The sequence below is a fragment of the Oncorhynchus keta genome, chromosome 32, assembly GCF_023373465.1.
Source record: "Oncorhynchus keta strain PuntledgeMale-10-30-2019 chromosome 32, Oket_V2, whole genome shotgun sequence".
Taxonomy (NCBI): Eukaryota; Metazoa; Chordata; class Actinopteri; order Salmoniformes; family Salmonidae; genus Oncorhynchus; species Oncorhynchus keta.
Genome location: NC_068452.1, coordinates 18982272 through 18994779, shown reverse-complemented (window position 1 = coordinate 18994779; position 12508 = coordinate 18982272). Strand labels below are relative to the sequence as shown.

Below are 12508 nucleotides of genomic sequence, written 5' to 3'. Positions count from 1 at the left end.
GTATATTAGAATGTATACATGTATGTATACATCCTCATGGAGGTCGAGGATGTGGGTTACAGCAAAGTGACAGTGATAAAACATGTGTATGCACAATACATGCGTTAGCCCTGCTCTACGGAGAGCCTGGTGACTTACCTTGCGAGCCTGGCTCTGGTATTTGACAGCCTTCTTGGTGTCAGACACCGCCCGCTCCACAAAGTCCACGGAGTGCTCCACGTTGTACTCAATTCTGTCAATCATCTCTCCCTGTAAACAGCAAAAAGCACCGTCATCAAAATGCAAGGGGACTGAGGAGAATACCTTGTCCATTATCACTTAAAGTCAGCCTCAACCCACATTGTATGCATATGTTTCTGCCCCATGTTTGTATAAGGCTCATGTGTGGTATTGTATTTCTGGTCTTTTGAATCCAAACAAAGCTTCTCGCACAAATATATGCCGTTTCTATTCATTTTCATTTTTATTTAAGTGATATTGATGCAGCCACTTAGCATCTAAATGTCGTCTTCCATGTAAAAGATGGATTTTTTTTTAATATTAACAAAAGTATTGATACATAAATGAGATGAGCATAGCTAAGTACCTATGTTTATTCATCACACACAATTGCATATTGTCCATGAGGAAAAGCCCTCAAGAGAAAGAGAAGAATTGTCACCCAAAAGCTTTTCTCCTCTATTGTACTTTGGTTGAAATAATCCACCTCACAAACGGTTTATAGTGCATGAGCTAAACTTAGAAACCATATTTCCCTGTTACCCAGAAGCAATTTCCTAATTTAGGTCGTCCTGATGAGATTCATAGGCTCTTATTGGATGTCAACAGTCATTTCTTCACAGTGAGAATCGAAATTGGCAACATAGTATTCTCATATTGTATCTCGCATAATGTATAGAGATGCTATGTAATATTAATAAATGTTCTGTAAATATGAAAATATTTGATCATGTAACTTAATTAAGTTAAGTTTTGGGAATAAACTGTCGTATGTTAAGGACACATGTAAGACAACAATTCTAGAATATCATCCAGTATTTAAGTGATGTTTTTTCTCATGCATTTTTAAGGTGAAAGTATTTGCTATACCATTTTAATCTAAGTGCAACCACAATGTACAGCCAGAACCCTGAACGTACTGCAAGAACCCTTCATTAATTATGTCACGACTTCCACCGAGGGTGGCTCCTCTCCCTGTTCGGGGCGGCGCTCGGCGGTCGTCGTCGCCAGTCTACTAGCTGCCACTGATCCCTTTTCTTTTGGTTATGTCTGTTTTGTGTTTCACCTGGTTTCATTTTGGTTAATTAGGGAGGGGGAGGGGTATTTAATCTCGCCATTTCCTTTGGGTTTTTGTGCGGGATTGTTTTCGTTTGACTGTCAATGTGTTTTGGGTTGCGTTTTCTTCAGTTCATTTTTAACAGGTGGTTTTTCCCTTGGACTGTGTCTGAGTGGGGTTTTGTGGCTACTGTTGTAGTCCGGTGTCCTGTTATTTTGAACTTGTTTAAATAAACGCCCCTTTTCCTTCAGAACTTGTTTCTCCTGCGCCCGATTCCACACCCACGTCTCCTTGGGGATATCTGACAAATTAAGATAACTGAACCCTAGAAGCAGAGAGCCGGCTACACTGATGAAACCAGGATATATAAAAAGGCTACAGTTGTAGCCTGAGCTTTTCTGAATGGCTACACAGCATTGCTAATTGGCATGGAACTAGTTTAGGTTACCGTGTGTTTACTCACAGTCTCAATCTATACATAGAACGATAACAGCATGCAACATTTGTCCTGTCTCAAAGCACAATTACTCAAATATGCCTGTGAACCCACACGCCTGAGGCTAAATGTCATACGTTCATACGTTCAGCTCCAAGTATCTGCCCTGTTCTCAGACAATTGTGTCAAAAACGAAATCACAGTTGGACAGATTTCATTATGGAAGACGTGAGGCACAGTTCGAAGATACATAGAATCTACAATGTTTTCATTTTAACATCACAAAAGGACTCTTGATGCCATTGGTGCAGAATTAAACCAAACCCTTGATATCGGCATGAGTAGGCCCGATTGTAACCTATTCGATTGTAATCTGTGCTCAACACAAGGCTAATGGCATAAAACTGGGCTTTCGTGAATTCATTCATCTTTTGAAAAAACATTTAAAATAAAAACTAAACTTTACCTGGCTCTCGACCAGCATGGCCATGTCCACAAACATGTCGTGCAGCTCACGGATGCTGTTCTCCAGCTTGATGATCTCGGTGTGTCGGGTCTCAATCTCATTCAGGGCTTGCTTGTCTATCTGAGAGTCCATCTTGATCTAAGGACCCAAAACAAAGGGTTGAGAAGGAGACAGAGGATGAGGATAGAAGAGGATTCGATGTGTTCCTTTACCACCTGTAACAATCAACATTCTTCTTCTGGTAAAATTCATATCAGGACATAGCGGTAGTTCATTGAACACAAACGTGGCAGATGTAGCGAGTTAGCTATGACTAGCCACACAGGTCATTAGCATCTGTGGTCCCCATGCCTTCGCTGTGGATATATGTCTGCCATGTGGAATGGCCTGGCTCAGGTGTGGTACTCACGTCATCGGTGAAAATGGCAAGCTTGCCACTCTCCAGCATATCCTCCAGCTCCTCGTTGGTGGTTGTTCTCCCAGCTGCCGAGCACACGCACGCACGCACGCACGCACGCACACACACACACACACACACACACACACACACACACACACACACACACACACACACACACACACACACACACACACACACACACACACACACACAATGAAATATATTGCCAACAAATGATCATAATGCTTTGCCTGATGCACTTAAAGTTTAGTTATTTAAATCAACACATTCCCACTGTTTTAGTGCCAATTTGAGGCACAGCACAGATTCTGGGTAGTAATGAAAAAAGACCATGTATCTCTAACCAGATGTCTAGAATAATCTAGATCAATTTAAAGCTCTAAGGTATCCTAAAAATATGACTTCAAAATGAAATAATATGAAAGAAAACACAGCTTTTAAATTAAATATGTGAGCTGAATTACAATCAAGCTATCACTGTACTATAAGGAAAGTATTTTGTTTTTGAAAACTGCATGACTATACAAGTTATATGTGGTTATATGTGGTCATATGTGGCCATTCAACCCCCATGTCTACTTAATATTGTCTTAATAAACTTAAAATGCATCTATACTGCTTAGTCTGTCCCAGTCTTCGAAAAATACTGTGTCTGTGCATAATACTAGTTGATGTCCGGATCTCAGATGTCACTATGGCTGTGAGTTGTGTATGAAACGCTTGCCAGTGTCTGTATCTGTGTACTTCAGTATTATCTAATACTTCAGTATTAAAAGGATACTCACTGTCTGTGAATTACAGTCTGTCTCATATGAAGGTCAGTGGGGCTGCCTTGAAAATATCCTTACGTCTGCAAAACCCATTTTTGTGTCTGCGCTGTTGGGTATCAGTGTATATTTAGTAAGAACTCTGGCTATTTCTTGTGTAAGATACTAACGTACCTCCTTGTCAGTCGGTGTAACCCTGTCTGCTGTCAGCATGATGTGTGTGCATGGCATTAGTCTTGTTGATGTATTACCAATCACAAAATCAATCATCCAATCAATCAATTGGATTATATTTGTGCAGCCTTTTTAACAAAGTAATTTACAAAGAACGCTAAATGAAGTCTGGGTCTAACCCACCTTAAAAGAGAGAATCTAGGTTGGTAATGTCAATATACTGTAATGTCTGTGTACTGAATGGTTCTATGCTCTACGAACTGTACTGTACATGAAAAGTATTGCCATACATAGATACTATATAGAGCAGGGTTCCCAAACTGGTGGCCCACGGACCGAATTTGGCCCGCGGGTGGAATCATTTGGCCCCCCCCCCTCAATTTTTTTTCATTTGGCCCTCCCAATGATCCATGATATAGAGTATAGTATGGAATGTCAGCGGTGTGTTAACTGTGCCCTATGATGGTGGTGGGCTACAGATACTCACTGATCTCCAGCTGTCTCTGGATACGGTCCTTGCAGCGGTCCCTGTATTTGGACTGCGTGGTGTTGTACTCGGTCATCACCTCTACAAACTTGCGTGACAGCGTCGAGTGCTAAAAGAACAGACACAGGGAGATCAGATGGGGGGGGTAGGGAGTGGCCACTTGAGCAAAGAAAATAATAAATACGGTCGATCAACACCATCTGATAATGTGATGATGCCTAATTGGCCATTTGCAGTGCGCATCAATCATGGCCTTGATGAAAATGGCAGAAACGCCTGCATATGTATGCACACACGCACCTGAATTCAAATAGTGGCTGCTGCATTAGAGATTTTGCTGATGCTGCAAAGTCAATGACAGTGGCAGTTGAACGTTCCGTCCACCAGAGGGGATCATTGAGTATCACTGAGCCTTGTGCATTGAATTACTGCCGAAAATAATACAGGCAGGGGTCAAAGCAAGGATGGCTCAATTCTGTGTCCTGGAGGGAAGGCCTGATATTCAGCCCAGCTGTGTCTCCTGCTCGGCTTGCCTGAATAACCCACTAACAATGCAGGGCAGAGAATAAGGGAGAGGTACACTCTTAGAAAAGTGCTATCTCGAACTTAAGACGGTTATTTTGGCAGTCCCCTCAGGAGAACCCTCTGAATAACCTTTTTCGGTTCCAGGTAGAATACGTTTAAGTTCCATGTAGAACCCTTTACACAGATGGTTCTGCAAGGAACCCAAACTAGTTCTAATGTTTGCTATCAACGATCATGGTGGGGACCAAAACAACATTTTTATATGTTAATTCATCTGCAGTGCAAATGAAGACTGCACACTGCATCAGCAGTAACTATCATTTCCTGGAACAAAAAAAGGTTCTACCTCAAACCAAAAAGGGCTATCTTTAAGGGGACAGCCGAAGAACCTTTTTGGAACCTGTTTTTTCTAAGTGTAGCTATGGTGAGGATGGAAGAGAGGCTGGAATTTGTGGCAGTGAGTCAGAGGATCAGGTGGTTGAGAGAGTCAAGATATTCAAATGACAGATATCCTTTCTGGCCACCTCTGAAGAAAATTGGTTCAGAGTGAGATTATCTGAATTTCAAATGAATGAACATTTGGGTGGTTTAAAAGAAAAGTGTCATTTTGAAAAAGGCACAATTCAGTGCACAGCTTGATTGAATGTTTAGGTGGGAATTATTATTTCAGTATTTGATAATAATTCAAATACTGAGCTATATTATATGCTCAAAAATAGGGGGAATTATATTATTTTATACTAATACAATTGCTCAGCGAAAGAGATGATTTTGTTCAACAAGTATTTTTCTTTGTGACTCGTGGTCTCATACTGTATATATTTTTTTTAAACCTGCTGAAAATCTGGTGTTTCTACGTCAAATGGTTTTGTACACTGAACAAAAATATAAACACAACATGTAAAGTGTTGGTCCCATGTTTCATGAGCTGAAATAAAACGTCCCAGAAATGTTCCATATCCGCAAAAAGCTTATTTTTCTCAAATGTTACGCATAAATTAGTTTACACCCCTGTTAGTGAGCATTATAGCATTTGTCAAGATAATCCATCCACCTGACAAGTGTGGCATATCAAGAAGCTGATTAAACAGCATGATCATTACACATTACACAAGACAATAAAAGGCCACTCTAAAATGGGCAGTTTATTCACACAACACAACACAATGCTAGCGTGAGCGTGCAATTGTCATGATACACTGCAGGAATATCCACCAGAGCTGTTCCTAGAGAATTCCATGTTCATTTCTCTACCACTTCGTTTTAGAGAATTTGGCAATATGTCTAACAGGCCTCAACTGCAGACCACGTGTAACCTCGCCAGCCCAGGACCTCCACATTCGGGTCCTTCACAAGCAGGATCGTCTGAGGGGAGGGACATGGGTGCTGAGGAGTATTTTTGTCTGTGATAAATCCCTTTTGAAGGAAAAAACAAATTCTGATTGGCTGGGCCTGGCTGACCATTGGGTGGGCTTCGCCCCCTCCTAGGCCCACCAATGGCTGCGCCCCTGCCCATTCATAGATTAGGGCCTAATTCATTTATTTCAATTGACTGATTGCCTTATATGAACTGTAACTCAGCAACTTTATTGAAATGGTTGCATGTTGTGTTTATATTTTTGATTAGTGTATATACAGCTGAAGTCGGAAGGTTACATACACCTTAGCCAAATATATTTAAACTCAGTTTTTCACAATTCCTGACATTTCATCCTCATAAAAATGTAGGAACCCCACAGTTAGGATTTATTTTAAGTATGTGAAATGTCAGAATAATAGTAGAGAGAATGATTTATTGTGGGTCAGAAGTTTACATACAATCAATTCGTATTTGGTAGCATTGCCTTTAAACTGTTTAACTCGGGTCAAACATTTTCGGTAGGCTTCCACAAGCTTCCCACAATAAGTTGGGTGAATTTGGGCCCATTCCTCCTGACAGAGCTGGTGTAACTGAGTCAGGTTTGTAGGCCTCCTTGCTCGCACACACATTTTCAGTTCTGCCCACAAATCTTCCACAGAATTGAGATCAGAACTGTGTGATGACCACTCTAATACCTTGACTTTGTTGTCCTTAAGCCATTTTGCCACAACTTTGGAAGTATGCTTGGGGTCATTGTCCATTTGGAAGACCCATTTGCGACCAAGCTTTAACTTCCTGACTGGTGTCTTAAGATGTTGCTTCAATATATCCACGTGTTTGTCTATGTTTGGTTTCTGTTTCGGCCTAGTATGGTTCTCAATCAGAGGCAGGTGTCGTTAGTTGTCCCTGATTGAGAATCATACTTAGGTAGCCTGGGTTTCACTGTTGTTTTGTGGGTGTTTGTTTCCATGTGTGTGTTTGTCGCCACACGGTACTGTTTCGTTTTTTGTAGATTTCACGTTATCATTTATTGTTTTTGTTCGAGTGTTCATTTGTCTTTATTAAAAACATTATGGACACTTACCACCCTGCATCTTGGTCCAATCCTTACTCCTATTCTGACGAAGAGGAGATCTGCCGTTACAGAAACACCAACCAACAGAGGACCAAGCGGTGTGGTAAAGGACAGCAGCAGCAGCAGCAGGAGAGGCAGCGATATTTTTGAGAAATGGACTTGGGAGGAGATTTTGGACGGCAAAGGGGAATATCGCCGCGCCAAAGCAGAGCTGGAGGCAGCGAAAGCAGAGAGGCGGCATTTTGAGGAACGAGCACGGCAGAGCGGCTGGAAGCCCAAGAGGCAGCCCCAAAAATGTATTGGGGGTGGCACACGGGGAGTGTGGCGAAGCCAGGTAGGAGACCTGCGGCAACTTCCCGTGCTTACCGGAAAGCGAGAGGGACCGGGCAGGCACTGTGTTATGCGGTGGAGCGCACAGTCTCCCCAGTGCGTGTGCATAGCCCGGTGCGGTACATTCTAGCTCCTCGTATAGGCCGGGCTAGAGGGGGCATCGAGCCAGGTGCCATGAAGCCGGCTTTACACATCTGGTCTCCAGTGCGTCTCCTCAGGCCGGCGTACATGGCACCAGCCTTACGCATTGTGTCCCCGGTTCGCCAGCACAGCCCAGTGCGGGCTATTCCAACTCACCTCACTGGCCTGGCTACCGGGAGCATTCAACCAGGTAAGGTTGGGCAGGCTCGGTGTGCAAGAGCTTCAGTGTGCCTGCACGGTCCGGTCTATCCAGTGCCACCTCCATGCACCAGCCCTCCGGTGGCAGTCCCCTGCACCAGGCTGTCTCTCCGTCTTCTGCCTACAGGTGTTCCCGCCTGTCCAGTACTGCTAGAGTCTTCCTCCTCTCCAGCGCTGCCAGAGTCTCCCGTCTGTCCTGAGCCGCCAGAGCCTCCAGTCAGCCAGGAGCCGCTAGTCAGCCAGGAGCCGCCAGAGCCGCCAGTCAGCCAGGAGCCACCAGAGCCGTCTGTCAGCCAGGACCTGCCAGAGCCATCAGCCAGCCAGGAGCTGCCAGAGCCGTCTGTCAGCCAGGACCTGCATGAGCCGTCTGTCAGCCAGGACCTGCCAGAGCCGTCAGCCAGCCTGGAGCCGCCAGCCAGCCAGGAGCTGCCAGAGCCGCCAGTCAGCCAGGAGCCGCCAGTCAGCCAGGAGCTGCCAGAGCCTTCAGCCAGCCAGGAGCTGCCAGAGCCATCAGTCAGCCAGGCGATGCCAGAATCGCCCTTCACTCCGGAGCTGCCGGAGTCTCCCACCTGTCCGGCGCTGCCGGAATCTCCCGTCCATTTGGGACCCATGGCTAGGGTTCCCAGTCGGAGGTGGCGGACAAAAACTGTGGTGAAGTGGGGTCCACGTCCCGCGCCAGAGACGCCACTGCGGACAGACGCCCACCCAGACCCTCCACTATAGGTTCAGGTTTTGCGGCCAGAGTCCGCACCTTTGAGGGGGGTACTGTCACGTTCTGACCTTTATTTCCTTTGTTTTGTCTTTGTCTTTATTTAGTATGGTCAGGGCGTGAGTTGGGGTGGGCTGTCTATGTTTGTTTTTCTATGTTTGGTTTCTGTTTCGGCCTAGTATGATTCTCAATCAGAGGCAGGTGTCGTTAGTTGTCTCTGATTGAGAATCATACTTAGGTAGCCTGGGTTTCACTGTTGTTTTGTGGGTGTTTGTTTTCGTGTGTGTGTTTGTCGCCACACGGTACTGTTTCGGTTTTTGTAGATTTTACGTTATCGTTTATTGTTTTTGTTCGAGTGTTCATTTGTCTTTATTAAAAACATTATGGACACTTACCACCCTGCATCTTGGTCCGATCCTGCCATTACACTGCAAACAATTGCTGGAAAAGGTACTTGTGTCATGTACAAAGTAGACGTCCTAACGGACTTGTCAAAACTATAGTTTGTTGACAAGACATTTGTGGAGTAGTTGAAAAACGAGTTTTAATGATTCCAACCCAAGTGTATGTAAACTTCCGACTTCAACTGTATATAAAGTGTAATATTGGGGTGCAAACTCAAAATGTAATACATTTCAACTCTATATCTGACATGGTACAGGTGTCTTCATTTTTAAAGCCCATAACCATGTGTGTGTGAGGTGTATACTTTGGTTTCAAAGTACATTTGTTTTAACTACCAACAAACACTTTGTGCCACAATTGATAACGGTTGGTAATTGAGCAGATTGACAATCTTTCACAATTCTATTCAGAGAATGTGGTGGCGTCATAATTTCACTTCATATTCAAAGAACATACTTTGGTTTTTGTGTTACTCTAAAGTTAACCAAGACTTTTAAATGTGGTCCTAGGGGAAAGATAATTAGTCCTCATACAGACGTCATAACCAAATGAATCTTTATTTGAGAAGGAAGCTTCATTCACTATCCCCGGTTAATTTGAGAACTGGTTACAACCCAAGGGGGAGGACCTACCCCAAGCCAGCAGAACATATATCCTAATCTTTAATCGTTCGTTTTTTAAGCACATTTCTCACATGGCTTTTCTAAAACTCTTGATATATGCCAAGTTGTTTAATCTTAAAAGTACATTTGAATATATCTTTCATGGCTTCATTCTTCTACATAATTGCTTACTTCATCCTTGAAATGACATGATCAATCTAACACATTTTCTATCATGTCAAAAGACAAATGTATGTCAATGAGCTTTTACATTCAATGGTGCATCACGGTCATGAAGGCCTTAGGAATTCCCGCTTCATAGGGGTATCCCTTAAGTCTCCTACTATATGAAGATTTATACTCTAGGCCTAATTGGTGGTATTCTGGGTAGGCATCAGACCACATGGTTACAATAACATTATAGCTTTAAATGTCAGACCTGTATTGAAATAGTATTTGTTTTCGTTTCTTTTTCAAAGCCAAGTCTGCAAAAGTGTAGTTGGCAGAAGGCTAAACTGGTGGTGAGGTCATGTATTCTCCGTCTCTATGATACACCAGCAGCTTTATGTTTGATCAACACCTTTTTGGTACTTGGCATCTCCTCAGTGGATGTGCAGAAGATACGAGCAAGTGACTCACCTGTGTCTTACGAATTCGCAGGTCTGCAGATGATCTGTTCAGCCCCTCCTCCTGCTCAATGCTCTGCTCGATTGCTTGGGAAAGAGGCAAGAAACTGTGAGAAATAAACAATGGAACCACCAAACAAACAGAAAGGAGATTCCCCCATCTTCCACTGAACTTCAGTCAGTAAACCTCTTCACCAGAGTCTGGTACTTTCTTTCTCGATTATCCGTTATTTTACCAGGTAAGTTGACTGAGAACACAATTCTCATTTACAACAACAACCTGGGGAATAGTAGGGGGATGAAAGAACCAATTGTAAACTGGGGATTATTAGATGACGATGATGGTTTGAGGGCCAGATTGGGAATTTAGCCAGGACACCAGGGTTACCACCCCTACTCTTACAACAAGTCCCATGGGATCTTTAATGACCTCAGAGAGTCAGGACACCCGTTTAACATCCCATCTGAAAGACAGCACCCTACACAGGGCAGTGTCAATCAATCACTGACCTGGGGAATTGGGATCTTTTTTTAGACCAGAGGAAAGAGTGCCTCCTACTGGCACTCCAACACCACTCCCAGCAGCACCTGGTCTCCCATCCAGGGACTAACCAGGACCCAACCCTGCTTAGCTTCAGAAGCAAGCCAGCAGTGGTATGCAGGGTGGTATGCTGCTGGTACTATGGCTAGCATGCCAATATGCTAACATTATGTCATCTTGGGTGGAGCAACGAGTACTGTATGTCATGTGCAATATGCTAATGCTACAATTACATATAGTCCCAGGCCTGATGATACAATTCTACTATTTTACAACAGATTTGTAAAAAAATAAAATAAAAAAGGCATTTTACTTAATGAGTCATCATACAGTACCAAACCCCGATAGAGGAATTCAGACCCGAGTTATGCGCGTAAATGGAACCGATTCCCTTTTTATGCAACTTTCTCTCTAGGCGTTATCGTGACCTTGAACATAAGCATGAGGTAAAGTATGTGCCAGCCAGCTATTCGTTTGGGGTGGAGATCATAGAACTGGAGGTGTGGCAGAGGTGTGTGTACCGGTACGCTGTATTCTGATCTTGACTTGATTCCCTCATCATTCCACCGCCTTTACGCGCAAAGACATCATTAATAAGGTCGAGCAAACTGTCAGTTCCAAGTGGAAAGATATCTACTTTACAAATAGAAATAACACCAATCTCCATGCACTATCACTTAGAAACTTCTAAGAGCTATTGATAAGACCTAGGTAAATTAATCATCCGTTTGGATTAGGGGATTATAAATATACAGTGCCGTAAAAAAGTATTCACACCCCTTGAAGTATTCCACATTTTGTTGTGTTACAAGCTTGAATTCACACAATGTACCCATAATGAAGTGAAAACATGAAATGAAATCATGTTTTTAGACATTTTTGCTCATTTATTTAAAATTAAATAATGAAATATCTAATTTACATACAGTAAGTATTCACACTGCGGAGTCAATACTTTGTAGAACCACCTTTGGGTAAGTCTCTAAGAGCTTTCCACAGCTGGATTGTGCAATGTAAGCACCTTATTCTTTTCAAAATTCTTCAAGCTCTGTCAAATTGGTTGTTAATCATTGCTATACAACCATTTTCAAGTCTTGCCACAGATTTTCAAGCCGATTTAAGTCAAAACTGTAACTAGGCAACTGAAGAACATTCAATGTCGCCCTTGAAGAAAAAATACGTGGAAAATCACATGATTTCACAGGAAATTTTGTGTGTGAAATCATATGAAAACCTGTGTTTCACGAGTATCACAGGTTGCTTTACATGTTGTCACGTTATCACATTAACTTCCCACAAGATCATGGAAATGTGTTTTTGTAGCACTTCACATATGTTCACGTGAAATGTACGTGGTTTTTCCGTTAGAGATACTCTTGGTAAGCAACTCCAGTGTGGATTTGGCCTAATGTTTAGGTTATTATCCTGCTGAAAGGTGAATTTATCTCACAGTGGTGTTGGAAAGGAGACTGAATTAGGTTTCCTCAATGATTTTGCATGTGCTTAGCTCTATTCTGTTTCTTTTTGTCCTAAAAAGAATCCCTCGTCCTTGCAGATGACAAGCATACCCATAACGTGATGCAGCCACCGCCATTATTGAAAATATGAAGCGTGGTACTGTACTCAGATTTGCCCTTAACATAATACTTTGTATTCAGGACAAAAAGTACATTTCTTTGCAGGATTACTTTATCTTTGTAGTGCGTGGGTATATTAAAATAAGAATGTGTTCTTAACTGACTTGCCTAGTTAAATAAAGGTAAAAAAAATATATATTAAAAAAAAATATATATATATATATATATATATATATTGAAACACCATCCAAAGTGTAAAAATGTATAACTGCACCATGCTTTTTTTTTTTTTTTTACCCATCTACCAATATGTGCCCTTCTTTGCAAACCATAGGAAAACCTCCCTGGTCTTTATGGTTGAATTCACTACTCGACCCTTACAAATAATTGTA

The 12508-nt window shown here is 42.6% G+C and overlaps 1 protein-coding gene across 1 annotated transcript in view; it reads right to left on the bottom strand.

Annotated features, from left to right (window-relative positions):
• LOC118365216 (syntaxin-1B) overlaps positions 1 to 12508 on the bottom strand; it is a 63914-nt gene that overhangs the window by 8042 nt on the left and 43364 nt on the right. The window contains exons 5-9 of the mRNA XM_035747231.2: positions 10012 to 10085; positions 4028 to 4136; positions 2588 to 2661; positions 2179 to 2316; positions 139 to 249 (exon numbers count right to left, since the gene is read on the bottom strand). Coding sequence (XP_035603124.1) covers positions 139 to 249; positions 2179 to 2316; positions 2588 to 2661; positions 4028 to 4136; positions 10012 to 10085 — 506 coding nt within the window. The remainder of the gene's footprint in view (positions 1 to 138; positions 250 to 2178; positions 2317 to 2587; positions 2662 to 4027; positions 4137 to 10011; positions 10086 to 12508) is intronic.